The 27,770-nt window shown below is 51.5% G+C and overlaps 6 protein-coding genes across 6 annotated transcripts; 5 read left to right on the forward strand and 1 right to left on the reverse strand.

Annotated features, from left to right (window-relative positions):
• Positions 1–423: 423 nt before the first annotated feature.
• PV07_02224 (uncharacterized protein) lies at positions 424–3,008 on the reverse strand (the record flags this gene model as incomplete). The annotated part of the gene is made up of 6 exons (XM_016388822.1): positions 424–1,346; positions 1,407–2,061; positions 2,417–2,713; positions 2,771–2,812; positions 2,869–2,924; positions 2,978–3,008. 6 exons carry the CDS (start codon positions 3,006–3,008, stop codon positions 424–426), a joined length of 2,004 nt encoding a protein of 667 aa, XP_016255750.1.
• A 606-nt stretch (positions 3,009–3,614) lies between these two features.
• PV07_02225 (uncharacterized protein) lies at positions 3,615–5,688 on the forward strand (the record flags this gene model as incomplete). Its single annotated transcript, XM_016388823.1, has 5 exons — positions 3,615–3,875; positions 3,930–4,230; positions 4,288–4,415; positions 4,475–4,890; positions 4,953–5,688. 5 exons carry the CDS (start codon positions 3,615–3,617, stop codon positions 5,686–5,688), a joined length of 1,842 nt encoding a protein of 613 aa, XP_016255751.1.
• Positions 5,689–6,166: 478 nt separating this feature from the next.
• On the forward strand, positions 6,167–7,050 carry PV07_02226 (uncharacterized protein). The gene is made up of 3 exons (XM_016388824.1): positions 6,167–6,353; positions 6,422–6,557; positions 6,663–7,050. The coding sequence occupies exons 1-3, from the start codon at positions 6,249–6,251 to the stop codon at positions 6,845–6,847; spliced, it is 426 nt and encodes a 141-aa protein (XP_016255752.1). The 5' UTR covers positions 6,167–6,248; the 3' UTR covers positions 6,848–7,050.
• Positions 7,051–7,269: 219 nt separating this feature from the next.
• PV07_02227 (uncharacterized protein) lies at positions 7,270–9,076 on the forward strand. Its single transcript, XM_016388825.1, has 2 exons — positions 7,270–7,495; positions 7,697–9,076. Exons 1-2 carry the CDS (start codon positions 7,352–7,354, stop codon positions 8,792–8,794), a joined length of 1,242 nt encoding a protein of 413 aa, XP_016255753.1. The 5' UTR covers positions 7,270–7,351; the 3' UTR covers positions 8,795–9,076.
• A 6,204-nt stretch (positions 9,077–15,280) lies between these two features.
• PV07_02228 (uncharacterized protein) lies at positions 15,281–17,721 on the forward strand (the record flags this gene model as incomplete). Its single annotated transcript, XM_016388826.1, has 7 exons — positions 15,281–15,292; positions 15,348–15,525; positions 15,584–16,346; positions 16,400–16,472; positions 16,531–16,748; positions 16,820–16,976; positions 17,029–17,721. The coding sequence occupies 7 exons, from the start codon at positions 15,281–15,283 to the stop codon at positions 17,719–17,721; spliced, it is 2,094 nt and encodes a 697-aa protein (XP_016255754.1).
• A 7,326-nt stretch (positions 17,722–25,047) lies between these two features.
• PV07_02229 (uncharacterized protein) lies at positions 25,048–27,211 on the forward strand (the record flags this gene model as incomplete). The annotated part of the gene is made up of 4 exons (XM_016388827.1): positions 25,048–25,172; positions 25,242–25,582; positions 25,658–26,562; positions 26,675–27,211. The coding sequence occupies 4 exons, from the start codon at positions 25,048–25,050 to the stop codon at positions 27,209–27,211; spliced, it is 1,908 nt and encodes a 635-aa protein (XP_016255755.1).
• Between the last annotated feature and the right edge of the window lie 559 nt (positions 27,212–27,770).

The following is a 27,770-nucleotide window of genomic DNA, read 5'->3' on the forward strand; positions in this document are numbered from 1 at the left end:
GACGAACCCAATGGGAGATGTCGCGATCCCGTGATCGGACCTTTTCAGTCAGTATTGGGAAACATAGAATTGTATGGGGAAAGCTTAACTAATGGTCGTGCACTCGGTCGGCATGTGATTGAATCCGACTTCTAGGACGAAGCTGCTCCAAGAGCGTGACTACACACTGGTTGTCGTTTGACAGGAGGGTCTAGACCAGAGATTGTGGACAGCGAGACGGATCTGGTATGACTGCCCTGCTGTTGATCTCTACGTGTTGTCCGTAAAATCTGAGAATCTGAATGTCCTTTCGAGTATCGTCTCACGCCTGAGCTTTTCGCGCCGAAACAGAAAAGGTATTTGGGTAGACATGGTGATAGCCTTCCATATTCTGCACGAAGGACTGTGTACAGATCTGCATATCCTATCACAATTCCAAACAGTTCAAGCTTGTAGGACCCCTTTCAGCCCATATCTCTTCCCATCATCGACCCGTTCTCCTCGGTTCACAAACTTATCCCAGGGTAGATCGGCACCTGCCCCTCGGACCCATCGATCCAGGTAAGGTACCGAATCTGTAGTATCGACGGCCATGTTGGCCAGCGTGAGCCAACCGTCGCCCTTCAGTGGAAACCGATGACTGAGCCCCGGCTGATTCTCGTATGGACCAGAGATGGCTTGACCATGCGCCAGCGCCCGCAGGAGCTTTGAGATGTGCCCGTCGTCTTCGATCCTGTTGGCACGGCTCACCAGAGCGCTCCAGGAGGCTTGGTCGGGTACTCGTGGTTTGTAGTCAGCCAGCTCGTTCTCGTGTAACTCGGGAGCGATGCGTGAGGCGTAGGTGATCAAGTCGAGCCGGCCTTTCCATTCTACCAGCCGTACCTTGTCCTCCACGGTCAGCCAGGACTGCTTGTTGAAGGCGGAGAAAAAGATAGCCGCGTTGACCTGGTGGATCAGGAAGAAGTCCAGTTTGACTTCCTTAGGCGGACGTTGCGCGCACGCTGTCACCCAGGCATTCACGTTTATCATTTCTGCCGTCGCCTGGTCGAGGTCATGCTCGTTTGGGCTGACTTGCCATTGTGCGGCCAATTCGGTCAATCGCGGTGGAGCGTTGCCCAAGACGTTGTCGTCAAGAGTTGATCCACCGTCCCAGTAAGACAAGTCGTACAGAGAAGGGTCTTGTCGGATCTCCTGGAAGATGTTGATGAGCGGCTTGCTCTGCGTTCCTGACGCCAGCTTCTCACTTCCCAACAGATATGGGGCGAAGCAACGGAGATGCACCGCTGTTTGAGCCATGGCTTCGGCGATGATGCCTGGCTGTTCAAATTCGACGCCAAATCCAAAATGGATGAGTGGGTGGACAAGACCTGTCAGTCTCTATATCAGTCAAATGTGCCCAACGTGTGAGAAAGCCAGAGATTACATACCAGCAAAAAGTCTTACCAACATTTCATCAGCTAGCTTTGTCTTCGAGAGCATGTAGCGATGCACCACCGTCTGCCAGCCTTCCTCGTGAAACTTGCGTGTGAAAAACTCGAGATAGTCGGCATAATAGTCCTCATTGCTCATCAGCGAGAGGAAATAGTCATCATCGTAGAGCTTTTGAACTCGTTGTTCATCGGCCCTCGCCAGTGGCCGTTGATAATGAGCATTGGTGTCAAAAGCATTCTGCAGCTTATCTGGGCTGGCACCCAGCGCGTAGGCCGTCAGCAGGTAGTGGGTTTGATGGTTGTGATAGCCTTTGAAGTTCCAGTATGTGTGAAACTTTTCGTGATTCTCTTTGAGCAGCGCCGTGACCTTTTGCGCTGATGGGGCATCGAGGTCGGTAATATGTTGTACACCGTATTCGGATGGTGATAATTGGATGTCGGGTGCTGCCATGACAATAACGTAGACTTTGTCTTCCAGAAGAATATTATGTGATGGCAAAAAGTTGTGCTTTCCGTCCTTTGTCCAGTATATAAATTCAGGGTCCTCATGAAGGGGCATTTTGTAGCATTTTAGTGAAACCGCGACACGGAGACCCCGCCATACTCGGGGCGGGGAGAATTCACTCCTTGCCCCGGTGATCTTGACGGTGGTCTGAGTGTTTGTGGGTCAGTAACAGTCACGGGGTCGGAATGAGAAGCTACCTAGGTATGTCCCAAAAAGCCTGTTCTTTTCTGACAGTGTGTCGTCCGAGTAGTTGCATAATCGAGGCAGACCATTTTGCCGACCTCTGTCAGAAATCTATATTGAATATTTGACGAGTGGGCCATAGTGGTTTTGCTTCCGGCAACCCGGCGAGAATCTGTAGCAACGCTGCTGAAAACTAACATCTTCTTCCTATCAGACAGGCGAGTAATGCTGCCTACTAGTATGCCCACTTGACATCATTCCCTTTCCCTGGCCAGGTTGGAAACACTTCCAAAATGTCCCCCTCCATAAAATCACCCACAGCCCTCATGCCAGAAATTTTCCAGCCGGTGTCCAGCTTTCGGTAGAAAAATTGTAAGATCCCATGGGCATGACCCTTGGCAACTTCTTTCCGGGGATTTTTGGTTATTCTCATGTGTGCCGCTCGGATCTGATACTCGACGGTCGCTGTGGTAGCTGACAGCTTTCGTACCTTGGACGAGGCGAGGAGATGCTGTGTCGCAGTTTCTGGATCACTAAGCGAGCCTTGGATCAAGGCGACGTAGTCAGTAGGTGACATGTTTTCTTCCTTGAATCCATAGACTTCGGTGTAATCGAACTGGTCTGGTCAGCTTTCTGCGTGAGGTCGGGTTGTTTATGATACGCATGCTAGTACCATGAAGTTAGGAGTAAAGATTGTGCCCAAATTGCTCCAGTCCTACAAACCTAGAGTCAATTGATGAAGTTTTGCTGTCGGGATAGGAGGGGGCCTACTTTCGTATCGATTGAACGTGCCCATGTGTATCCTAGTTCCTGCCATGCGCAGTATTCTGGGCGGTGGCTTGGTCAGCTGCCTCAGAGGGTACCATCAGAGCGAACACACCTGCGATATCGAAACTCCCACTTTCACCCATGGCGGAATGAGATGTGGTAAACCTAGCGTGCTGGGGATGTCTCTGTCAACAAGGACAGGTCTGTGATTTAAACAATGAATCCTGATACACATCAACCTCTTAGCAATAGTGCGAAACCGATGTCCATATCACATAGCGCTGCGTATAGATCGGCAGACAGTGCACGAAACCTTGGGATCGGACTGTCTTTCCAATCTGTCCAAATATGCCGGGGTCGATGCACAATGCCTATGTTAGCTAGTCAACCATATATCGCAAGTTTACATTCCTTTTCACGAGTGCCTAAATAGGAAATATTTACTACTGTAGCCGCGGTTACCTGAGATCCGACCACGTGCTGGGATGCTATCTCCCGGGAATCTCTTAACCAGACTGAGCACTGCTACTTTAATTCATATTTAGCACAACCATGTTTGAAAGGACGAGCGCAAGCGTCTAACCTATCCATCCCCGCGGGTGGCCATTTCGTGGGGACCGGGGTTAAAGTTCATGGAGACAAGGTGAGCTCATGATTGTAGACATAAAACCTGTATAGTTCTTGATTCCTGCTCTATTCTCTATTGCTTTGACCCCTTCCATATTACTGCCAATCCGTCAGTTGCAAGTATGTCTTCACCTACATCAAAGCCCCTCGAAGATACTATCGTCCAAGGAGGAGTGGCGGATCCAGGTGAAACAAAGGTTGAATCCACTTCCACAACCATCCACATCGACAATGTCGACTCCGAGTCCGTCACGCTGGGCAATTTCGTTTATAACGATGGTGAAGAGGAGCCTGAACTTCATATCCGCACTTGGATTGCCTATGGATCCATGCTTCTTTTGATCTACTGCCAGAACATGTCTCTCTCCGGTCCTCCCTCCGTGGTAAGTACGATCTTTTGTTGTCTCAGACTGGCGCCGACTAAGTCTTGATGAAAGCTCTCCTTCATTGAAGCCGACCTGAACAACACCACTGTTGGATATTGGGTCACAAACGCCCTGGTTCTAGTACAAGCAACCATTGGCCCCATCCTGTGTATGGCATCGGATACCTTCCAAGCTCGGAAAACCCTACTAGTCGGATCGTGTCTCGTCGCTATGATAGGTGCCGGCATCGCACCAGGATCTAAGAGCATTTATAGGCTGATCGCAGCTCAGACTTTGATCGGTTTTGGGTTTGCTGGAGTACCACTTACCTACAGTGTGCCCAGTGAAATCCTGCCTCGGAAATGGCGACCAAGTAGGTCTCTCTCCCCTGTCGTTCTTCCTGTTTATTTCTTCTAAACACCTCGTCTAGTGGCTCAAGGAGTTCTCAGTCTGGCTGCCTCCCTATCAAATATCAGCGGACCTCTGATAGGAGGAGCGTTGACAACGCAGAATGCCCACGCCAGGAGTAGCAGCAACTCTGGGTGGCGCAAGTATTTCGTATGTGTGACATTCAATCACTCTATCAAGACGGCCAATACTTAATATCTCTCGAACAGTGGATTGAATTCGCGATATGGGCCGCTGGTGCAATGGGCGTCTTCTTCGGGTATAGACCACCAAAACGTCACACACGACTTGATCATCTGTCCTTTTGGCAAAAACTCGGACGCCTTGACCTGCTCGGCTCTGGGCTTTTGATTTCGGGACTTGTCCTCCTCCTTGTCGGGCTCAATTTGGGCGGCAACCTCTATGCCTGGACCAACGCCAAAGTCCTGGTGACGCTCATTCTGGGTATCGCCGTTCTCGGTGCTTTTGGAGCGTGGGAATGGAAGGGCACCAAGACTGGGATCATGAGCCACGATATGTTCCAAAAAGGTCCGAATGGCCGGACCAGGCCGTTCCCGATCTATGTCGCCTTGATGTGTATCGAAGGGATCGTCTTGTTTACCATCATCATATTTTACCCCATCATGTATGAACACCGTGCAGTCCTACACCTTTTCTCTGCTAGCAGGCTGACATTCTCTCGTCTAGGACGACTTCCCTCTTTACTACGGACGCCCTCAAATCGACTGCACGACTCATGGCTTATTGGGTGTCATATGCAATTAGCACCCCAATCTGGGGATACGTCAGCACCAGATTCAGGGTGGTTCGGGAACCATTGGCCTTTGGATTCCTGCTCTTTGCCGCAGGCATTGCTGGCCTGGCCACCATTGAGCCCGGGCAAAGTTTTAATCAGCTGGCTTTTGCTGCCGTGGCCGGCTTCGGATTCGGTGCGCCCATTGTCCTCATCATCGCGGGTGTTCAGCTTAGCGTGCCCCATCACTTGTTGGCGACGGCCACCGCGGTGATCAATTCGTCCCGTGCCGTGGGCGCGACCATCTTCACCTCGATCTACGGGGCGGCCCTGTCCAAGAACCTGTCCAACAAGATCCCCAGGTATCTGGCAGAGGCAGCCACCAAGGCAGGGCTGCCGGCAAGCTCCATTCCGGCCTTCATCGGTGCACTGGCCGGCGGCAACCAGTCGGGTTTGTCATCCATCCCTGGAGTGAACGCAGATATCATCGCCGCAGGCTCTGAGGCACTCAAGCAGGCGTATGCCGACTCAATCCGCACCATTTTCATCATCGGGGCACCTTTTGGCGCGCTGGCTTGCGCGCTGTGCTTCCTGCTGAGCAGCTACAAGAATATGATGTCCTATCGAGTAGAGGCTCCTGTTGAGCAGCTGCACGCCAAGCACCACGACGTGAGGAAGGCAGGAGAGTAGTGTGGCGAGACGCTTGGAAGGTTGTATTGGTAAGGCTGTGACAAGATATCATAGCGCCCAAGGATCTCCGTATATAATATGGACCTTGGGTGCCACAGCGGAGATGTCGTGTTGTCCACCCACCGGTGAAGAACCTGGGCTGAAGCAGCTTCCCAAATCCACTCCTGACGTTCACCAACCCATTTAGTTCCATAAAGAGCATCGTATACAGGAGCCCAGCTTTGGCCACTATTATTGTCGTTTTTGCGAAGGAGAGAAATGAATTCTGCTAGATGATCGACAAGAACCGACAAACGCTGGGTGTGCCATAGAAAGCCGTGGTTGAAGCTCCTTGCTGTCAAACCAGCGCCTATCACAAGCAGAGATTCAGAGATTGGGGGCCGATTCCTTGACGCGGACATTTACCCGCTGGCCGAAATGGCTGCCTTGCACTGCCTTGCACCGCCTTATCAACAGCCTCTCATTAACCTTTCTCTCTTCCATAAGACCAGGAAACTACCCTTCAAGTATCTCATTCGCGCCTTGTCAGAAAACATCATATCAAGACAACAACAGACACAATGTCCTTCAAGGTTTTGGCCGAACAAGCGAGCCGCCTGGGCTTCAAAGTGGGTAATTTGGCGGCTGAAACGATTAAAGAGCATGGGCCCAAAGCTGCAGCAGCAGTGCGTCGCCCTGCCATCTCCCGACTTTGTGAAATCATATCTCGCTGACCCATACGGTAAACCTCTAGGCCGCTGCGTGGACGGCCCAAAACCCTGGATTGGCTACCTGCGGAACGGTTGGTGTTGTTCTTGTCGCCGCACCTGGCCTTGTTGTTGCACCGGTGCTCTCTGTTGTAGGGTTTGGAGCTGGTGGTGTTGGAGCAGGTAAGTGGGACTATGGCAAGGCACAAGTGTCTTGAGCACTCCTCGCGTCTCAACTTCTTCACCCCGGTGTCGTGTGTTTACTGACTTGTGCCTTTCATTACAAAGGGACCCTCGCTGCTGGGATTCATGGCGGAATTGGAAACGTTGCAGCTGGTAGTACTTTCGCGGTTGCCCAAAGTGCAGGTGCTGCGGGCGCAGGCCTGGCGGTAATCAACGGAGTGGTCCAGGGCGCAGGAGTTGCTATGACCGCTGGCAGTGGAGTAGCCGCGTGGGTCAAATCGAAGTTCTGAGCCTGGCATGGTCTTTCGCGAGCCTCGAGTTGCCTCGGACGCGGATATGGACTAGGACATGAGGTTAGACGTCTACGAAAAGACAGGTTTCAACGGGATACCGGCGTGCAGGGGCGATGATGGCAGCGTCGAAGATTAACGCAGCTAGCCAGGTTTCCTAACGGAAGCACTAGAGTCTTATTGAACCGTCTGTCAAGAATTGGGGTTCTTCATCATACCATCTGGAAGTCGCTTCAGGAGAGTTCAGTCCTAGTAGCTCGTGATAGACCGGAGCCAAAGCTTCTTGACCTCCACATAACAACGGCACCAAGGCGGCGTGAAGGTCTTCCTGATTGGGAATCAATCTCCGGCTGCTTTAATTCCTGCTCTTGGCTGCCGCACGCGGCTTCCGATTTTCGTCGTGCTCGGCATCTGATTTTGCTGGTGCCTTGCGCAACTTCTTCGCCGACCAAGAATTCAAAGTCCTCCAGATCAACTTTACCATCATCACTGTCTTCAAGTCCGATGAACGCGACTCCCCCTGATGCCAGTCAGTCGGCAATTATCGACACCTTAATATCCGGATTTGATGCCTTGCTATCCACTGTCCGCGCGCACATCGAAAACGAGAAGGCCTTGAGGGAGAGGCTCGATTTTGCGGCAAGTGAGGTGAGTTGACATTGTGCCTTTTTTATCCCTTTCAGACTGCGTTATGATGAGAATCTTTTGATTAGCTCTAGATCAAGAGCTGCAATTTTATTGTGGCGATGAGCGAGATATTGCATGTATTACCTGAACTGCAAAATACCCCGAATACTATTTTCAATCTGCCTGAAAACTGAGGGAAGAAGGCTGATTGAAATCGCGCAGTACGAGAAAGTATTAGCTGTTGACAGTACTCTTTCGGCATCCTCCATTGCCCCGAGCGAAGTCGTCCGTCAGTTCCGACAATTTCCTGCCCTCTGTACCGAAGTCGAATGTTCTCTCCCTATCCGCGAAGCGCAGCAAGCCATACGAACGTACAAGATGTCCAAGACACAAAGACCGCAGGCCAACGGGGCGCGTTGCCCAATAGCGCACCGAAGCGGCGACCCTGAAGACCTTGAGCGGGATTTCACGACCCCGGGGGTGAAAGGAACGCTAGGATGTCCCTTTGCCAAAATACCCAACGGACCTGCATCGTCGGCGCACGATGATCCCATAGCAGCAGAGTTTCACCAAGACACACAGTCAGCACGCTCGCCCAACCCAGATCAACGCCCGGGTCAATGTCCTATTCGGTTCCTCGATCAGCATTCTCCTGAAGAAATTGCTAAATATTTTGAGAACCATAAGCACGAAATTCCCCGGAGCCACGAAATCTGTGTACGAAGATATCAGGGCAACGAAACCAGCGCGCGACAGCTTGATGCTAAGTATGGCAATTTGGTAAACATGATACAAGGTCTGGGAGTTAAGCACAAAGCATACCTGCCTGAGCGAGATAGGATCGAAGAACAGTCAAACCAGGCGGTAGAGAAATGGGCCGAGAAAATCAGTGAGCATGCCAGCGAGCCTCCAGTTCAAGACGGCGTGGTCCAAGATGAAGAGCCGAGAGTATCACATTTTGATAAACCATTGCGGGAGGTCCGGGTTGGCGAATCTCCTAGTCGGCCATGGGGCATCTCGGTGCCCGCGGATAAAGAACCGACCCCGAGTGCCCTGCAAGAGGAAGATGGCGTGGCACATCTAAAGATACATTCTGCGAGTTCACAGGCGGCTCCAGCAGTGTCTCGGGATGAACGTCCGCAAGAGCAGAGCCGCAAAACGTCTCCACCGGACAGACGGACAGACTACTCTGTCCAGGGCAAAGAGCCCCAAACCCAGATCATTTTCAACGGGCCAGTCTTCTTCGGATATTCTGCCGAGGAAGTGTCAGCTTTGCTGCAGAATACTAACCTAGGCAACTCGAAGCCTGGTGGTGGATAAACGACAACCAGTCCAAGAGCTCAGGCTGCCGACTTTTTTTTTGATTTTGTAGCGTTCAGAGCGAAGCGATCAAAGACATGACATGACATGACGAATTGTGTTTATAAAGATGGTGTATCAGTGTACAATGTGATTGTACCAGTAGAAAAGGGTGTTTCATGTAGGCACGCAAGGAGTCAACCAATCCAATGTGCAAGCGGGGACAGGTTGAACTATGAAGGTCCAATACATTCATTCTTGCAACCAAAATGTGTGAAGAATATCCACCAGCTCTAGCCGTACAAGTCCGCATGACGCGAAACTTGCAGACCGTGACTTCGACGACGAAGAGCTTGTGGGAAGAGTCAAGCAGCTGGAAAGTGATGTGTTGCGTTGAAGTCTCATATATACCAGCGAGCGGATTCTCTGGCGAAAGTAGCGTGAAACATTAACGCAAACCGGGTCTCATACAGACCACCTTTCTGGCTTGAGAGAGTGAATGGACTTCATTGCTTTGAGACGAGTGGAGGAAGAAGTCTGAGAGGCCATGTTGTGGAATTTATTCAACAACGACAAATTCCACTGAGGAAGCTTTGCCGACAGGATGATTCCGCAAATCGGCAAAGTTGCCCCGAGGAGCAAGGAGCGCGGGAGGCTCAGCCTTGCCCAAGTTTCCTCGCCGCGTATTGCTTGCCTGTGATTTTCTGGTCACACGTTTCTACATGTCGGATGATTATTCCCCGAGAACAGACAGAAGTATTCCTCCAGATGCTTACGGTTTTCCTTGCCACAGTCCCTCGAGGAAAGCCTCAAGCTTTGTGGGTCTCCAGTCTGGAAAGCGTGCAGAAAATTGCGGTTCCTTTGAAAGGTCCAGTACCCCGGAGACATAGAAGTTCCCGAACAGTACCAAGTAATCTTTTCTCTCCTGCGTCTCGGCAGGAGATGCATCCCATACAGTGGCTCCAGGGTTCGGCAGTACCGTCGCTTTGCCATGCTTCAGGTCCTCAAGAGTATCGTAAGTGAGCTCGAATTTAGACCCTAGAGGGCGTCAATTGATTGCGACTCGCATCGAGCATCATCACGCGCCCAGGGATGGGAGCCAACTGACCTCTAACTCTCTCGGCGATCCTCAGAAACTCGTTGAATGTAACGCTGTCTGCGACAGCGAACGTCCACTCTGGCCATTCCTCTGCTTCCAGCAATAGCAGAACAGCGCGAGCTACGTCGCCGACCAGAGTCAAGCTCATTGCGTTTTCACCATCTCCGGTATGGCGGCCTTGCGATTGAAGATGTCTACGCCCCACGAGAAATCAGACAGGTGAGACTTGACGTATGGCATTCCCCAGTCTGCAGAACAGTCAGAATGTGTATTGGACCCGATCAGGCTTTGGATGGCAGGCCGCATGTGCTACCCCCCACAGCCGTCAGAGCAGCGGAGCAGGGATGACTCACAGTCCATAAACCAGCCACAAGCAATCCTCGTATACTGCAGGGAGCTGGACTTGAGTAGCGAGGCTGCATCGAGCCACCTCTGCACGGTGGGGTCTAGAGGTAAGAGTCTGGGATTCAGAACGCCCATGTATTAGGATTCCTCGAACAAGCAACTACGTGTTGAGAAAGGAAGGGCGGTGTTGGCTCTGATGGGGGACGTACTCGGGTACCGTCTTCGCCCACCATTCGCTGGGTATTAGACGGATTGTCGCACTGGACCTGTCAGCAGCTTTGATCAGATTGCACTGAGCCTGGCTTGTTTCGAGGGAGCTGATGCCGATGGTCGAAATAACGGTGTGGACATTGTTTTCTGTCAGCGCACTGGCAAGTCCTTCCACGTCCCCGTAATCGACTTGAAGATATTTGGTGCCCGCAGACGCCGCCGCTCCAGGTAGCTTGCGACTCAACACCACGACCTCGAATTTGCCGCTCAGTTCAAGGTGGTCCAGGATTGTCCGACCCACGCCCCCTGTCGCTCCGGCTATAGCGACTGTAATCATTTCGGTGATGCTAGAAGACAGAGTTCAGCTCAAAGGAAAGCTATTCTCGACATGGGGATTTGGAGTCGGATATCGACGCCCGACCCGTGGGGTTTGCGGGGCATAACTGACTTGGCAGATGGCGAGGCGACTTGCCCAGCAGAAGGGACAAGTTCTGGGTCCTCGCTTGATGGTTCGCACCAGATGTGGCGGCTTTAGGGTAGGAGAATCTGAGAGCTAAAGAGACCCGGACTGCACACTGGGCAACGCAGTGCTAAAGAGACTCAATTGGCGCTATTCCAACTCATGGGCAAGACAACACAGGGACTACATCTTAACCCACATGCACCTCACTGGTCAAGAGTCCATCATCTCGAAGCACGAGATTGGGTCTGTTACAAGCTGACGAAAAGAGTTCAACCCGAAGACCTGCGTGATAAACCATCGAGCTCCAGTAGATACTTTGAGGTACGCGACGAGACCATTTTGTATTGCGCCACGCGCCATAGGGACGCCAGGTGGAATGATAGAGGAGCAAAACGTCTCCTCTAGCGTATTACATACGGACGCATCTTTCAGCAAACCCAACTTTTACTCTGAACGGGCAGATCGGTACCTACAACATCCAGTCCAGCAACAGTTGGATCTTTGTAAAAATGCTGCTTAGGCCTCTTTGCCGGAATGCCTTTAAACTCCACAATCGATTCAGTTTCCCCCACTGATTTCTCAGCTTTGATCCTTCGACTTCCCGCCCGTCTCATGATTTTGCCTTGCCTTAGTATCCTGTTCGCCTGGAACTGCAAGTCTCATCGCCCACTATTCGTGCAGAGCTGCGGAGACGGCAGTGTTGGCCACACGCGGCCGATGCGGCCGCACAAGCTCCGACCCTGGTTCTTCAAATGATGCTTTTTGAAGTTCCTCGAATATGAACGAGATCAGTAAAACCATATTTGCTAGTGTCTCCGGCTCCCATTTGATTACATTGTTTGTTGTTCCAGGTTCGCACTCCCCTTTTCGGTCTTTGTGGTAGCCAATAAGTAAAGTGCAACTTGGGCAGAGGCTCATTGTTTCGGAGTCTCACAATCCACAAAACCATGAGACGTTTCCGCCTTTCACCTGACGCTCTACCAAGAGATGCATCATGATGCAATGCTGTATGGCTGACTGTGTGTGCAGTAGTTTCATATCGAGATGGAAAGTTCAAACACGCAACACGTCAGGTCCATTCATCCTGAAAAACAAACATAAAAGGCCTGCCTCGCTAGGCTTCTGTCTGCAGGCTTCTGTCTGCTTGCTTTTGGGAGAGCGCCTGTCACAGCTATCTGCTGGTCTTGCTATCTCGACCATTTTTCACGACACGTTTCTCTCTTTTATGTGGACCAAGATGTCAAATTTCAAAGTCTGGTTCATCACTGGCACCTCATCTGGCTTCGGGAAAGCCTTGACGCTAGAAGTGCTCAAGCGCGGTGATAAGGTCATTGCCTCCGCGCGGAATGCCAACAAGCTCGAAGATCTTAAAAAGGCAGGGGCTGACACAATGAGCCTGGACGTGACATATCCCCTCGAGAAGCTAAAGGTCCTCGCCGAAGAGGCCCACGGGCTCTATGGGCGCATTGACTTCCTCATCAACAACGCCGGCTACTGTCAAGTAGGAGGCTTGGAAGAGCTTACGTATGTTGTGTTATTATACCACTGGCCGCATCAGACAATACATGCTGACATCCTCAGCCCGGAAGAAACCCAGGCTCAGTTCGCGACAAATGTCTTTGGCCCTTTAAATGTCACGAGATCTATTCTCCCATACATGCGTGCCAAACGTTCGGGAGTCATCGCCAATTTCTCTAGCATCGGAGCGTGGCGCGGAACACCAGCTGTCGGCATCTACGAGGCTTCGAAATGGGCCGTCAGCGGTATCACAGAGACGTTACAGCTCGAGCTGGCCGATTTCAACATCAAAGTCTGCAGCATCGAGCCGGGCTACTTCCGCTCGAACTTCTTGAGCAGTGGCCACAAGATCCTCCACGTGAACCACATATCAGACTACGATAGTACGGCGGTACGAAGGACCGAAGAAAGGGTGGAGCACACCAACCAGAATCAGCCGGGCGATCCCGCAAAGGGCGCCAAGGTCATTGTCGACACCCTCACTGGTGCCACCGGCAAAGAGATTCCACTGAGGCTTGCGCTGGGAGCAGATGCCTACAGAATCATCAGGGGGAAATGCGAGGAGACGATCAAAGGGTTGGACGAATGGAAGGAAATCACTTCCTCAACTGATATAGATGCGAAATAGAACAAAGACTGTCGGCTCTCCCGTGGCAGGGATCAAAATATTGTCGCTGGCATTCAAGCCTGATCCGGTAAAGCATTCATTGAAGTTGCTGGAACCCTTGTTATCGCCAACATTCTTCTCAGAAGGAAGGAAAATACAGCTCGCGGAACATTATTTCAAAGTTGAGACAGCTCATCCGACCTGCAAATCCTTTCAGGCTTATTCGCTTCCTACAATCCTATATTGGGGCTTTTGCCCTACAGTCCACATACAGGACATGGTCATGGTGATTCTAGTTCTAGAATCGTGCACTACCATATTAGAATGGGCTTGATTGCCGTTCCAGCTTCCATCTCATGTAGTGCTTCTTGGAAGTTTTCAACCTAAGTCCCTGTCAACACGACCGCTCAGTGGATGGTTCGTCGGTCACACATACCGGAAAATACTTAACCAACTTGTCGATGGGAAAGCGGCCTGATCGGTACCATTGTATCATTCGGGGAACATACTATTCATGAGCTTGTTAGCAAAATCATCTCTTCGAATCGTTCTCAGAGTGTCCTACATCGATTGGTCGAACTCCCCCTTCCATGCTTCCAAGTAGTTGCTTGCCCGTCTGTTTGATAGGACTGTCAGTAATATACTCTCAATAGAGATTTGGCCGTGCACTCACAACCATGTAAGGAACAATGGCAATCTCAAGTCCAGCATCCATCGGAGCAACTCCGAGCAGAATCATTTTGCCCTGGTTCGCTGTTAACTCAATGCCTTGCTGGATGAGCGCCACCACACCCGTCGCATCGACGGTGATGGTGGTGCCACTGCCGGATGTGATTCCATGTACAACATCAGCGAGCGGCTTATTCAAGCCCGCCGTGTTGATAACATGAGTTGCTCCCAGGGTCTTCGCCATTTCAAGACGGCTCTCAAGGCGGTCGATGCCGATGATGACCTGACAGTTTCTCATTTTGGCGGCCTGTCGAGGAATGAGTACAGGCGACAGACTCCTCACAATCCTGTTTTCTCACCATGACCGCGGCCAATCCCACGCCTCCAAGCCCAATGACGGCGACTTTGTCAGACTGACTGGCTGCTCCCAGCTCTGTGATTGTGCCAGCACCGGTCTACTCGATGTTGTGAGCATGAAGGCGGGTTACAGAATGATTCTGTACCACTCACTTGTATACCACAGCCCAGAGGGGCAAACAGCTTCAAGTCGGATTCATTCTTAACCAGCCCACTGACGTTTATCACGGATGTCTCTTGTGCTTTCAGTAGGCGGGAAAAGCTTGACTGGCCGAAGAAAGAACCCCCTATCGCTGTGTCGGCTTTCCCAGCTTCCGTGAACGCTTTTTGGTCGCCGGCGAAATTAAGAGGTGTGAAGTTGGCGCAATATCCCGGAGCTCCAAACTTGCAATTGTGGCATTTGGTACAATAGGCAAACGAGAGCAACACCGAGTCCCCCGGCGCTACCTTCTTCACGCCTGAGCCGACTGCTCTTACGTATCCTGCGCCTGTCTCTCTCATTAGCAGCTGTCGTGGTTGTCCCCAGCCGATACCTTACCTTCATGACCAAGTATTCGGGGGTATGGAGGAAGAGGGAACCCTCCTGCGTTTTCTGGTCCTGAGCCACAGATCAAATCCGTGTGACAAACTCCAGATGCAACAATCTCAACAAGAACTTCGTTTTCTCGAAGTGGCGGGACATCCACCTCCTCAAGCTTCCACTGTCGCTTCCCGTCGATCGGAGCGCGAGCAACAATGGCTCTCGTTTTGGGGGGCTCGGCAACCATTACTAGATTCAATGTTGACCTTTGATGAGCAAATTCTTCTTTGACTTCCCTCACAAGGGAGGAGAGCTGGATGGACTTTTCAGTTGATATTATGCATTCATTCTCACCGGCCAATGGCCTCGTCGTGTGCTCCATTTGTTCATTTCTATAAAGTGTACCTCCCGTTTTCAGCTAGCCTCCGGTCCGCTCCCGGCCATCAACGCGGAGTTGTAGGAATCGTGGAAGGGACTGTCCCGGGCACCTACCATTTTTTGACTTCACGGGGAATTGGCCCGGCGGCACTGGCAAGTCTATCAGAAGCCATGCGAGCTCTATAGTCAGAGGGCGCTTTATGGGGATGGTGATCTGCGTCTAACCCGGACCCGGCCCGCCTACAATTATATAAAAACAAAATACATTAACATGCCTGCGGGGTCTGCGGGGAAATCAAGAAACTACTTCGTGTCTTCCTGTCTGAATCCGACTGACCAAGATGTTGACTACCGTAAGTCGAGGGCCCTTCAATGACCAGAATCGACAGCCCTAATCTAACCTTATAGGCAACCACCATTACTGCCGCAAACCCCGTCAAACGACTCGTCGGGGCTGAAAGCACACCACCTGCTCTTTCCCCAGGCGAGGAGATCTTGAGTAATGGGTATCTATCCGATGAAAAACCTCACCATGGGCAAGACAGTGAAGTTGGAGACTTTGGCTGGGGCCCTTGGAAAATCCAGGGTAAGCAAGTTCTCAAGCAATCCACACACTTTGTCAGAAACCAAACTGACTGAAATAGATGTTCTGATCCCACCATATGCCGGCAAGGGATTGACCAAGAAGTATTATCAGCGACGGACACTGTATCTCTATGCTGCAATGTCACTTGGGGGGTATTGGGCTTTCAGGAACCTTTCCAGCCCCTCTTGGAAGGCTGCTGCGCTAGGCCTTTTATTTCCTGGGGCCGGGCTCACAGCAGTCGGGACGGTGACGTCCTTTGCTGCCTTCATCGCGACTTTGATTCTCATCCCAATCACGGTCTTCATCTGGTTTGCCATGGGCGGGATCTTCTTTCCTCTTGCAAATTATCTTGGATCAGCCGTGCTCGCTGGCTACCTGGCAGAAGGCAAATTGGTCGAAGGGGCGGGTGTCTTCTGGCTCGGCTTCTGCTGGCTTGCGATCGCATACTTGATGAGCAATGCTCGAAGTCTCAACGCTGCTGGGTACACCAAAGCGCAAGAACGAAACAAATACCTCGTGCACGCGGTCTCAGAACAACGCGCAAATGCAATCCCGGCGCCTCCACCAGGGAGCCGCGAGCTGGACCTCCAGACACTCCGCCACGTCCAACATATGCTCGAGCGCGGGTTAAGCGCCAGAGATGATTTCAGCTTCCATGATGTGATCGATCAATTTCAAACAGGTGCTGTTCGGTACCAGCTTTATGGCGTGGTCGACGTCTTGAGCTTGTACCAGTGCCATTACACCCCTGGATTCCACGGCTATCTTTCACAGGCTTCGAAGAATTGCATTGAGAAGAGTCTCCAAAAGCGCATCATGTCGTGAGTATCTTTCCTAAACATTTTCAAATCTTTCTGTCTAACTCATCGAGTAGATACTGGAAATGGGAATCAATCTTCGGCAAATTCACACTTAGTGACTGGGATCCTATCAAGAAGGACAATATTGTACGTTCATCAAGGCCCACTCCAAACCCTCTTAACGCTCACTAAGTCGTTCTGGTAGATGGTTACAGGCTATTTGAGCTCCGCAATGGGACTCTACGCTCAAGCATCTGGAGACCGATCCTACAATGACAAGGATTCACTCGAGTTCGTCATTGACGATGGGATGCACTACAAGACCAATTATCAGGGTCTTGCTGATGCTCTTAACAAGAATATGACGGAAAACCCATATTGCTTGTATCCCTGTGAGCCAAACTGGACATATTCACTGTGCAAGTACGTACGCGTTTCTATCAATCCCCAGTCCCACCTCTTTGCTGTAGGGCACTAACTGGAATCTGTTACAGCTTAACTGGAATGGCAGGCCTTGTGATATCTGACAGGATCCTTGGCCGTGACCTAGGAGTAAGGCTCAGGAACCGATTTGAACGGGCTCTCGAGGAGGACTTTACAGAGTGTGACGGAAGGATCTTGCCAATCCGCAGCGAATTTACTGGATTGACCGTGTGTATAAACAACGTTCTTTGAAGAAGATGGTCGATCTGACTCGATATAGCTCCCAGGGCTTTGCGGAACCTTGACAGATTGCATCAATGCAATGCTGCTGACCGCATACCTGCCGCATCTGGCACACCGAAACTGGGCGATGATCCGAAAGGAGTTCTTAACCTACGACAAAGATGGTCAGCTTGACGTCAAAGGTCTCAAAGGAGCTGATAAAATGGACCCCGGCAACTACCGTGCAGGTGAAGGACCGCTTCGAGCCTTCATCGCTGCGACTGCTGCCGAGTTTGGCGACGAAAAAGTCCGCAAGGAAGCACTTGCTCAGCTGGACAACAAGTATTTCCCGGTGGAGGCCACGGAGACGGGCTCACTGAGAAACAAAGGCCTTTCTGCGACGACGCAGGTCATCGCTCTTATGGCTCGACTCATCAGACACCGGGATCTTGCCAATGCCACACTCCATGGTCCTGAGCCTAACGCTCTAGCAGGCCCGATCCTTGAGCACGCACCGTTTCCAGACGTGCTTGTTGCAAAGGCATACAGCAAAGATGCGCAAGAATTGGATCTTGTCCTTTACAACGGTAAAGACTCGGGCACATTCAACCTAGGGTTTGAGCGACTCATCCCGAATAAGACTTACACCTTAAGCACGGGCGGCACTTTCACTTCAGACGCGGATGGAAAGGGAAGAGCAAAGGTGGCGGTCAGAGATCGCACACATGTCATTCTCAAGCCACAAGCCTAAAAATGGGCCGAAAATTGCAAGCAACAAAAGGAGGCACTGTTTAGTTCGAACCCGTTGAACTCGGTCCATAGTTTTTGCAGTACGTATCTCTGGATATATTCAATGCAGACGGAATTGCCATCGAATTTAATCCTAGACATTAGACGAGCGCATAAAGATCCTTTGAAGCCATTCTGCTGTGCACCTTGAAGTTGGACTCCCAGGCATCATTCTTCCAAGATTGGTGAGGGTTTCGACCTTTCGGACCAATGATCTAGCAGCCTGATCTTTGACATATATTCCAAGTATGTCCGGGCCGGCCTCCGGAAATAGAGTTGTTTTGATGCCACCAACCCCAAAGTGTGCCGGGCCGTGAAGCTTAACGGTCTTCCGTGTCACAGGAAGGATCCGAGACGACCGTATTGATGGCTCCTTTCATTCCTCTAAAGACCAAGAGAAAAGGCTGCCATATAGGAGGTCTCATTCATAACTGTATCCTTGTATCTGGCACCCGCGTATCATCATGGCTTGTTGTTACATCGCGGCTTTCTGCGTTGGACAACTCGTTAAAGCCTGTCACTTCTTTGACTTCGATGATGGCATCACCTACAACGATGATCTCTCAGCACCACGCCAGGCCGGAAGCATGGCTGAAACGGCAAACAATCGGTTCAAAGAGTCGAGGGTGTCCAACTCAATCACACTTTCATTGGAGGGTCTAACGTGTGCTGCATGCGTTCAGGCAGTGGAGTCGGCACTCCTAAGAGTCCAAGGAGTGCGTGATGCTCGCGTGTCTCTGAAGCTACAGCAGGCTACTGTTATCTGCGATCGCGGAGACGAGAGAGCTCTTGATCCTAGTATGCTAGTACATGCCGTACAGGATGCTGGGTACAAGGCCGAACTCGGGCAACGCCCACGCGCTGAAACAATCAAAGTGCTCATGGCGACGAAAGAAATCAAAGAGCTCAAGATGACATGCTACAAGATTTTGAAGTACTCCTCGGCGGTCAATGTATTCCAGTGGGGTCTATACTGGCTTTCTCACGGCTGGCTCGGACCGCCTTGGGCGGGCATTTTGGCCTGGATGCTGAGCCTGTCGTCGATTGTTGCCAGCCTATACTGCCAATACCGCCACGTGTCGCAGCTCCATCGCGAGGCATGGAGGTTGATAAAATCATGGACCGCCAACATGAACACTCTGATATTATTATCCACGGGCTTGGGGTTTTTGATCAGTATCCTGGACCTGGCCGTTAGGGGCCCGCTCCTGGCAAGCTCCTATGAGACCACTACACTTGGATTGATCTTGGTGGTGAAAATGGGGAGGCTGCTGGATCTGCTATCGCAAAGACAGGCCTCCAGGAATCTTGTGGGCTTGGTTCGCCTTTCCTCGAAAATGGAGCAGGTCATCCTATATCCAGACAATAAAGTGAGCACCTGCCTCTGTCTATTCATCATGCCAAGCTCTTTGTTTTATTTTGGTTTTGTGGAATCGTCGTCTGACTCGTGAGCATAGCGATTACCCGCTTCCTTTGTGCGAGCGGGGGATCAAGTGGTGATCGAGCCATTCACGGTCGTTCCCTGCGACTGCTACATCGCGGTGGGCGCATCTCAAGTCAACGAATCCATCATGACAGGGGAATCCATTCCTATCGACAAGAGCACTGGAGACTTTCTCCTCGCGGGTACTCGAAACTTGCAGGGATCGCTGATTTGTACGGTCCATAAAGAATGCGGGTACTCGTTCTACGATCAACTGGTTGATGGAGTCACCGAGGCTATGGCCGGCAAGCTCGATTCATACCGGTATCTTGACGCCATTATCAAACATTTCATTATCGGCGTGGTGATTGCGGCCACTGTTATCCCAATATTCGTGTTTTACTGCACATTCGAACCACAGTTGCCTCTTGCCGACTGTTTGATCGCCCTGGCGAAGCGAGCGATGACCATATTGGTCAGCGCCTGTCCTTGTGCACTCGGCTTAGCAAGCCCATCAGCTGTAGTAGCATTCGTCGGTCAGCCAAACTTACTCTGAAGTCAGGCCTCGAACCATATTTGCTAATATCTCTGGAACAGATGCGGCACAGCAGAAAGGGATTCTAGTCTCACAAGCTGCCAACACCATCTACAACCTCGCCACAACTGGTCAGGTTGTCCTAGACAAAACGGGAACTCTTACTCAAGGATCTCTCAGAGTCAGTAGTTGCACGCTCGAAACGACATGGGCCGGACGTGAGTTGATGGTTTGGACATTGGTATGTGCTATTGAAGAGGAGGAGGCGAATGGCCACCCAATAGCTCGAGCGATATTCAAGGAAGGTATTCGACGGTTGGGAGTTACGTGGCAGAACTACAGAATACGAGACCCTCCAGTTCAAAAATATCAAGGGATCTCAGGGAAAGGTGTCAGCGGCGACGTTGAGGTCCAACCCAGTGTGTGGCACACCGTCCATATTGGGAGTCTACGTTTCCTGGAAGAATGTGCCATTGACCCTCCCACGAGGAATGGATCGAATCAAGCCCCGGGTATAAGGATCTATGTGGCTGTTGACGGGGAATATGTCATGAGCATCCTCTTACAGGCAAGTTACATCGTGCTAGTATTTTTGCACTGCCGCGAAGACTAATCTCCCGCAGGACCAAATAAGGCTCGATACTCTGAGCACCATTCAAGAACTCTGCAATGACGGGTTAAAATGCTATATGGTGAGATCAGCCGGGCGGTTTCCATGAGCAGAACAGCTATGCTAACTACTTCATAACAGCTTACAGGGGACTCTAAAGAGGAAGCCAACCGGGTGTCCCACATTCTTAATATCCCTGTATTGGCGTCTCAAGCGATGCCTATGGAGAAACTGGACCTCGTGCGCTCGCTACAGAAGCAAGGCCAGAAGGTCGCCATGGCAAGTGCTGAGCCATTTCCCATACCGTCCATCATCCGCGCAGGTAGACAGAAAACTGACAATCGTATTCGATAACGCTCAGGTTGGAGACGGACTCAATGATGCACCCAGTCTTGCAGCAGCGGACGTTGGCATCATCATAGCGCACGGCTCTGCGCTATCGACCATGGGCGGCTCCGTCGTGTTCCTGAAATCAAGTCTCGGCCAGCTTCCTCTGATATTCAAAATGGCCCGAAGGACGAAACAGCAGATCTCGTTCAACCTCAAGTGGGCGCTGGCGTACAACTTCTGTGCCCTGGTCCTGGCGACAGGGCTCACCAAGCCTTTCGGCGTGATACTGACACCGTAAGTTATTCGAGCAATGAACCGTTCCATTTGAGGGTCTGATGTGATGCTGATAAAGTGATTCAGGACGACTGGAGCTGCTCTTATGTCGGCTTCATCCGTGGCCATTACATTTCAGAGCCTGAGACTTCGGGAACAGCTAGCAAAGCTTGGTACACGGCATGCATTGTCCTCCTAGACAAAAATCAACTGTGTTAGGGATGATAGAACTTGAGAAATGCAGGAGCGGAGATATGGTATAGCGACGAATCAAAGATTGACGCAACGGATTTTACAAGAACCTTGCGCCGTAACAATCATGCATTTTGCTATTTTTTGAGTAGCCGACAATTATTGGAAGAATTGACGTTGGATTCTTCGTCGACCGTTGTTTTCTACCCGCGCTTGAGACATTCTCATTTTTCACCACTTCCACCAGCGTTCCACTTCCCCATATAGCCATTGCTTGCCGCCGTCAACTGAGCAAGATCATTATTGGAAAAGCCGGTTCCCGAAGAACCTTTCAGTCTCGGCGCCTCTTCTCCCAAAATCTGCTCAAATCTCCCACCGGAAGCTTGATGGGAAGGTTCACCGTGTCGAAAAGTTGGACCATGAGTAGGTACCACCCCAGGATACTTGTGACAAAGAGCGATGCGCCGCCACCCTATACGTGTTCCATGCTGTCAGCATGCAAGGAATCAGGAGATCGTCAAGGAGGACGGGGGCATGGAACTTACGACAATCAGCCGGTTTCCGACAACGGTGTCCCCGACTCCGAGCCTCCAATAGGCGGCGCTGAGAAGCGAAAAGACCATGACCAAAGACCCGAAGACGGCCAAGAAGACCACGTTGGTTGTGAGGGCGCAGATGCCGTAGATGACAACCAGAATATCCATGGAAAGGAGGAAGAATGCTATGGACAGGTTAGTTGCTTTTGCATGGATGCACTGAAGAATTGGCTCAAGGAGGACAGACCGTAGGTGTTCACAAACCCTTCGCTTGAGAGGCCTTGGAGGTTATCGGTGCCGCTCGCGGAGTAGGGTGCTTTAATCCCGTCGGTCAGCATTGATGGGAGACAGGGAGGTCTTGTCTTCCCGATCGCACGTGTCGTCAACGTACCTCCAACATTTAAAGCTGGTGCGAGAGTAAACCCGAATGCCAGCCAGAAAGCGCCTACACCATCAACCAGTTAGACAACTAGTCCTCGGGCTGTCATACAGTGTCTCAGCGGGATGGGGTCCTTACCGAAGGAAGAAAAGACCACGAATGAGAATGTATTGCCCAAGATAAATTCTAGGAGCCCACTGATCGCCAGCATCGTGCCGCCGAGAAAGACGATTGCTCCGCTGAGCGAGTGAAGAGGAAGTGGTCAGAATGTGCCTCAAATTCGCCCAGAGGGATATCTGTGTGCGAGGGAGATCCGGACTCACGTCAAAGCGATGCCGTTGCCGCCAGCTCCACCCCACCCCATTAATGCAATGGAAAATGGTGTGGTGGTGACAACGAAGCTGGCCAGCGCCCTACAACCAAATCATCAGCTCGTTCCTCTCCTTTCTCCTGCATGGAAAGCGTAGAAACTTACAAGGGAGTGGGGTTCGCCAGCTTCTTCATCAGAGAATGCTCTCCGCGTTTTAGAGGGTTGAGGTAAAGTCTTTCGAATTGCTCGGGAGACAAGGTGATGGTGGTGCTAACACGTTGCAAGTCTCTCACGCCTTCGCCTTGTTCCGAAACCGTGGCCATTTTGTCAGCGTTCGGCGCGAAACCGTTCTCCATCGATTGAACATCCATGACTGCTCTCATGCTTCAGAATCAAGCTCAGGGTGAAGACAGTCTTTGGTGCTTTGCTTCTGTCAATTAGGTGGCTGCTGAGTCGGACGGTGTGTTCCTAGACTGGAGGCGGAATGAAAACATTGTTAATGGTATATAGCAGACCATACCTGGTCATCCAGGCCTGTCCAACCGATCTTTCTCCGACCTCTAAAGGCTATGCAAGCTCGGACCGCGGACCCGGCGGAGTTGTCTGCTTGTGCTCCCCGGTGGAAGCACAAGGCCCGGACCACATGGCTCTAGAAATCGGTCCCGGCCGTGAGATTGCGGCTTCGATGTCTCGGCGCGTCTTGGTTTCGGTCGTTTGACCTACGCAATACGGATGACGGACCATTGATATTTTCAATTGAAAGAGATGGCAAAGCTTTATCGGCTCTCATGCGTTGATCATGACAATATGATGTGGATTGAGAAACGAGGATATTGATTCTGAGGTGGTCAGTCCAAGCCCTCATTCACAGCTACAGATGGATAGGGGCATGTCACGTGAGACAGCTCTGTGAAACGGAGGTGATAAGCAGGACGGGCCGGCGACCGCGATCCCAATGACACCTCTTTTTGGATGCTTTCCCCATTTTCATGTTTCCGAGTACAGTCGGGACCGGGCTGCAGACGGCTCAGTGCTTACCACGTGAGTTCATGAGGCCCAATCTCTCTCCGGTGTTTCCCATTCACTCCGGGGAGCAGGTCATAAGGCTGCGAGCAACACATGGGAATGTCATGGTTTCGACAACTATAAGTTTTGAATTGACTTCGACCAGAATACGTTCACTCGCCCTGGCGCTGACAGAGTAGGCCACCCTTTGGCAGGCTTGAGAAAATATCAATAACAGGTAGGCCTGGACAGCTCGCGCCATCGGATACTCTTTCTCCTCTGTCCAACAGCTGGGCCTTTTCACCCTGATCTGAGAAAGCCGCTGAATGGTGTTGCTGCAGCCATACTAGAGCCACCAGAAAACCAAAGTGCGTCAGGTCAAGCAAAATACAGGCGTCCCAGATAACACAACGCCCATCTCCGGGCGATTCAGGTCTTGCAGCCTTCGAGGAGTGGGGATGTTCTGCTGGACTTCAAAAGAAGGAGCTGGAGTACACGATCCTAACGACGTTGGAAAGCATTCTGCGATACGTGAGTCTTCCTGGCCAGGAGCTGGACCATTACTCCAAGCCGCTTCAATACTACTACTGTACTCCAGAAGCCTCAACGACGTAAGATCGGGCTGGACCGGGCCCACAAATGCTGGGAATGAATGGCCTTGGACCGTGGACTATCCAACCTTGGGGAAATCGTTGCCTCTCGAAGATCTAGTTTCGTGCGCCTCCGCAGTCTCGGCTTCCACGTCCGCCTTTGACTTGGCCTGGATTTACTGAGTATTGACACACGGAATTCGATGTTTGCCGTGGCCCCAGGGACGTCCTTGAAGAAATAGAGTCCGTCTCCCTCCACCTTGCTCTGGACAGATCTCCGTTGCCCTGGGGAGTTCGGAGCATTGCATTGGCCAAGGACCCCCTGGCTAGACTTCAGCACAGTCAATCAAGACATTGGTTCCAACCTTGTAGCTTGAACCCCGCGTTCAGCTACCGTGGCGCCGTGGAATGGATCCTCCATCCTGTCCAATCTACCCGCGTCCTCCCGACCGCCTCCTTGCCGCCAATACCTATTACTGCTCGGTCACAACCCCGCATCACCCCAGAACCCCGCCGAGAAAAGTCTTGGACGTCGTAAGCTGCGGACAATCTTGGACTCGTAGCACGATCCTACATTGGAAAATGATATCAAGGCTGCGCACCTTCAGCCTAGATTACTCACCTAGAAGTTGTCCTGATGAATGAGCAACGAGAGCCAAAACGAGTTCGGCAGGCGTGCCAGAATTGTCGGTAAGCAGACCACATACTGTTTGATGCACTGATCCATCTGTCACCGCAACCAACTTACCCAACGCCATATCCCATAGTCGCAAAAAGTCCAAATGCGATGGACAGAAGCCGACCTGCAGCTTCTGTCACCGATTGAATCAGGAATGCAGCTACGATGATGGCCCAGTCGTTTGTCATCATGCGCATCCAAGAGCTAGCAGTACAGAGGTGTGTGTGTGTTCGCCATCTCCGTCCCATTGTGGCCTTCCGGTTGTTGTCCATCGGCTGAGTTATATGTAATAGGATATCAACCTCGCGACCAGAGTTGCTTTGTTAGAGGCAAAGCTCAGTCTCTTGAATGATGCCAGCTATGAGTATGGAGTCTCGATGTCCCCGGGCACGTTCTTGGGAGGCTAATTAAGCAAACAGTGGCCTCATGCGGAGCATGGAAGACTATCCCCCCTTCTCAAAGAGGAAGACTTCCTCAACAGGTCTTTCGGCCCCTTCCGATAAGTCAGGCGACAGCCCAGAGCCGTCGTCGGCTATCAATACAGTGCCACGGTGCGTAAGGTCCTGGCGATTCATCCTCGCCAAACGAGTCGTATATGTTGATGCTGATATTGTCAGCAGCAAGTTCACCCAACTGCCTCCAGTTTCAGCTCTGCGATCGATTCTGAGCACCTACTTCCAGCACTGCCAGAACCAACCATACGTCTACTTCCGTGAAGAGTCGTTCTTTCGTCGCCTGGACAACGGTGAACTCCCGCAATACCTGCTCATGGCTATGATCGCAATCGCCGCGCGCTTCTCAACCGATCCTTTTTTCGAGTCCAAAACACTCGAGGCTACAGAGGCATATGGTCGGACCGCCTGGAATGAAATCTTTGATAAAGCGTTTGCCGACGATCATCATCTGCTCGAGATCCACGCGGTTCAAGCCACGAACATGTTGGCAGTGGTAGACTTCACAGGTGAGTACTATGAAACCTCTCAACTTATGCTGAGAATAGATATTCGACTGATCTCTCAAATTTCCGAGTTCGTAGCTGGTCGCCACCATCTCGGATGGGTCAAAATAGGACTCGCAGTTAGATTCGCTCAGAGCCTGCAGCTCAACTCCGAACCACGAGTGGCTTTATCGTACGAAGAGGAGGACGAGAGGCGTCTGACTTTTTGGTCAGTCTACATGCTCGATCGGCTATCCTCGTGTGGTGCATTTAGGCCGCCGGCCATCTCAGATACCGATTGTTCGACCCTCCTGCCTACGGACAACCCTGACGTGGGTTGTAACACTCTTGACCTCAGAACACTGGGGGAATTCTATGGGGACGACAAGACCGATGATTTGGATTCGTTTGCGCACACCATTCTGATGGCCTCGGCCCTGGGCCGGGTGGAACGCCAGATGCTCCAGAAACAGGGCTGCAACGACCCTTACCCTCCATGGGACTCACGAAGCGACTTCGCAGCCATATACAGCATGCTCTTGAGTTTCGAAGGGTACTCGAAAATCACGGATGTGATGTTTTCAGAGGCGATTATATCTCGATATATCCTGCCCGACGGTTCGATTGACCACGCAGCGGCCGGCCACTTCGTCTTCTCGACAATGCTATACCACATGAATCAGTGTCTGCTGCACCATCCCTTCTTACTTCGAAAACGGCTCGAATCATGCAGAGCCCGGGTCCCGCTGAGCTTCTTGCGCGAAATCCTCCGCCGCTCTCTAGAGCATGCTTACCAACTGATATTCACGCTTCGAACGGTGCAGAAACACGGAATGACCTTCACCTCATTCTACGGGTATGCAATGACGGTTGCTGGGGTAATCTGCAGACTATTTGCATACCACGACGACGAGGCCACACGTAATACGGCAAAGCAGCTCTACGAGTACTCTCTGGAATTTCTGGAGCGGGGGCAGGCGTTTTGGGGCCATTACCCTGGAATGGTAAGTCAATTTGTAAAAGCATTCTGCAAGTCGCTCTTGATTATCCTTCCCTCCCACTGATCGTATTGATCTCGGTCTGCAAATGGGTGTACCTGACTGAGATTCGAACTAGGCCATTGCCCTCAAAAACTTCAATCCAGATGCGACATCTGCTCGATCGCTTGTGACAGCGGCTCATCCCCCAGAGCTCTCGCGGGACTCCAACACGGAGATGATAGACAACCTCCTTGACTATGGCTGGCTGTCGGATCCAGCTCGGTACAAATCCATGACTGTTGACGGGTTTCAGATCTCCGACCTGTCCCCCAAATCGCTGCATGTGGATAATGTCCAAGATGGCACCAACTCGGCCACTCACACAGCAATATTAAATGCGTCGTCAACGACGGCCAACACGATTGAACCGACGAGTCGAGTGATGCCATCGTCAAAGCCTCTTTCTCCGCAACGTGAGAATGTTAGTTCAGAGCACTTTGACTTTGACAGCCACACTCCTCTCCCAGACGAACTGAACATGGATTTCATCACTCACGCGGATCTGGTCCCGGAGGACTCGTGGAGTGATTTTATCGCTGCCGGCAAAACCACCCCGTTCTCATTTCCTCCACCAGCTCCGTCCACTGCGATGTGGACGCAAATGATGGAGTAAACAACTGGCCATAGGTGGCGGTGGTATGTTTATGAGCGAAGACGAATGTGTGATGGCGAAACAGTTTTGTTCTTCCTCCTGACTCGCCAGTCTCGCATGCTACGGCCAGAGGCGAGACGTTCTCGCCTCGCGGTTCTGTTGTTGTCCATCATATCAAGTCCACACAAAGACTGCAGGCTCGAGTTAACCCATTGGCTGACAGATCCATGGGTCACCCCGAGGGTGGCACTTTCTTGGTTGGAGAGATGCAGAAATACCGTAATACTCAGCAGCGAATTTTGACCTCTCCGAGGTCCATTTCCGTTTCCAGGCCTGAGTAACCCGCCATTTGACCTGAGCTATGTATGATAAAGCCAGTTGAGCTGTGGCTGTGCAGACCTGAGCACGTCCCTGAACAAGTCTGGTACCCAAAATTTGGCCCCAAGGCTCCCTTTGTCTAGCATGCACCATCGTTCGGGAAGACCCAGCTCTGGGCCCTTGGAAGTGGTCATTGTTGCCGAAAGCCTTCTCGAGTCCTCGGCGAAGCTGCTGCATTGCCTGGTGGTGATTCTCGCCGGAT

Source organism: Cladophialophora immunda, assembly GCF_000835495.1.
Source record: "Cladophialophora immunda strain CBS 83496 unplaced genomic scaffold supercont1.1, whole genome shotgun sequence".
Lineage (NCBI taxonomy): Eukaryota > Fungi > Ascomycota > Eurotiomycetes > Chaetothyriales > Herpotrichiellaceae > Cladophialophora > Cladophialophora immunda.

What these genes read in the sequence shown, in the direction of transcription:
- PV07_02227 (XM_016388825.1), top strand. Translation starts at nt 7,352, where the DNA reads ATGAACGCGACTCCCCCTGATGCCAGTCAGTCGGCAATTATCGACACC. An exon ending in TCGATTTTGCGGCAAGTGAG is followed by an intron (nt 7,496 to 7,696) that starts GTGAGTTGACAT and finishes GAAATCGCGCAG; the next exon opens with TACGAGAAAGTATTAGCTGT.
- PV07_02226 (XM_016388824.1), top strand. Translation starts at nt 6,249, where the DNA reads ATGTCCTTCAAGGTTTTGGCCGAACAAGCGAGCCGCCTGGGCTTCAAA. An exon ending in GGCCCAAAGCTGCAGCAGCA is followed by an intron (nt 6,354 to 6,421) that starts GTGCGTCGCCCT and finishes GTAAACCTCTAG; the next exon opens with GCCGCTGCGTGGACGGCCCA. An exon ending in AGCTGGTGGTGTTGGAGCAG is followed by an intron (nt 6,558 to 6,662) that starts GTAAGTGGGACT and finishes TTCATTACAAAG; the next exon opens with GGACCCTCGCTGCTGGGATT.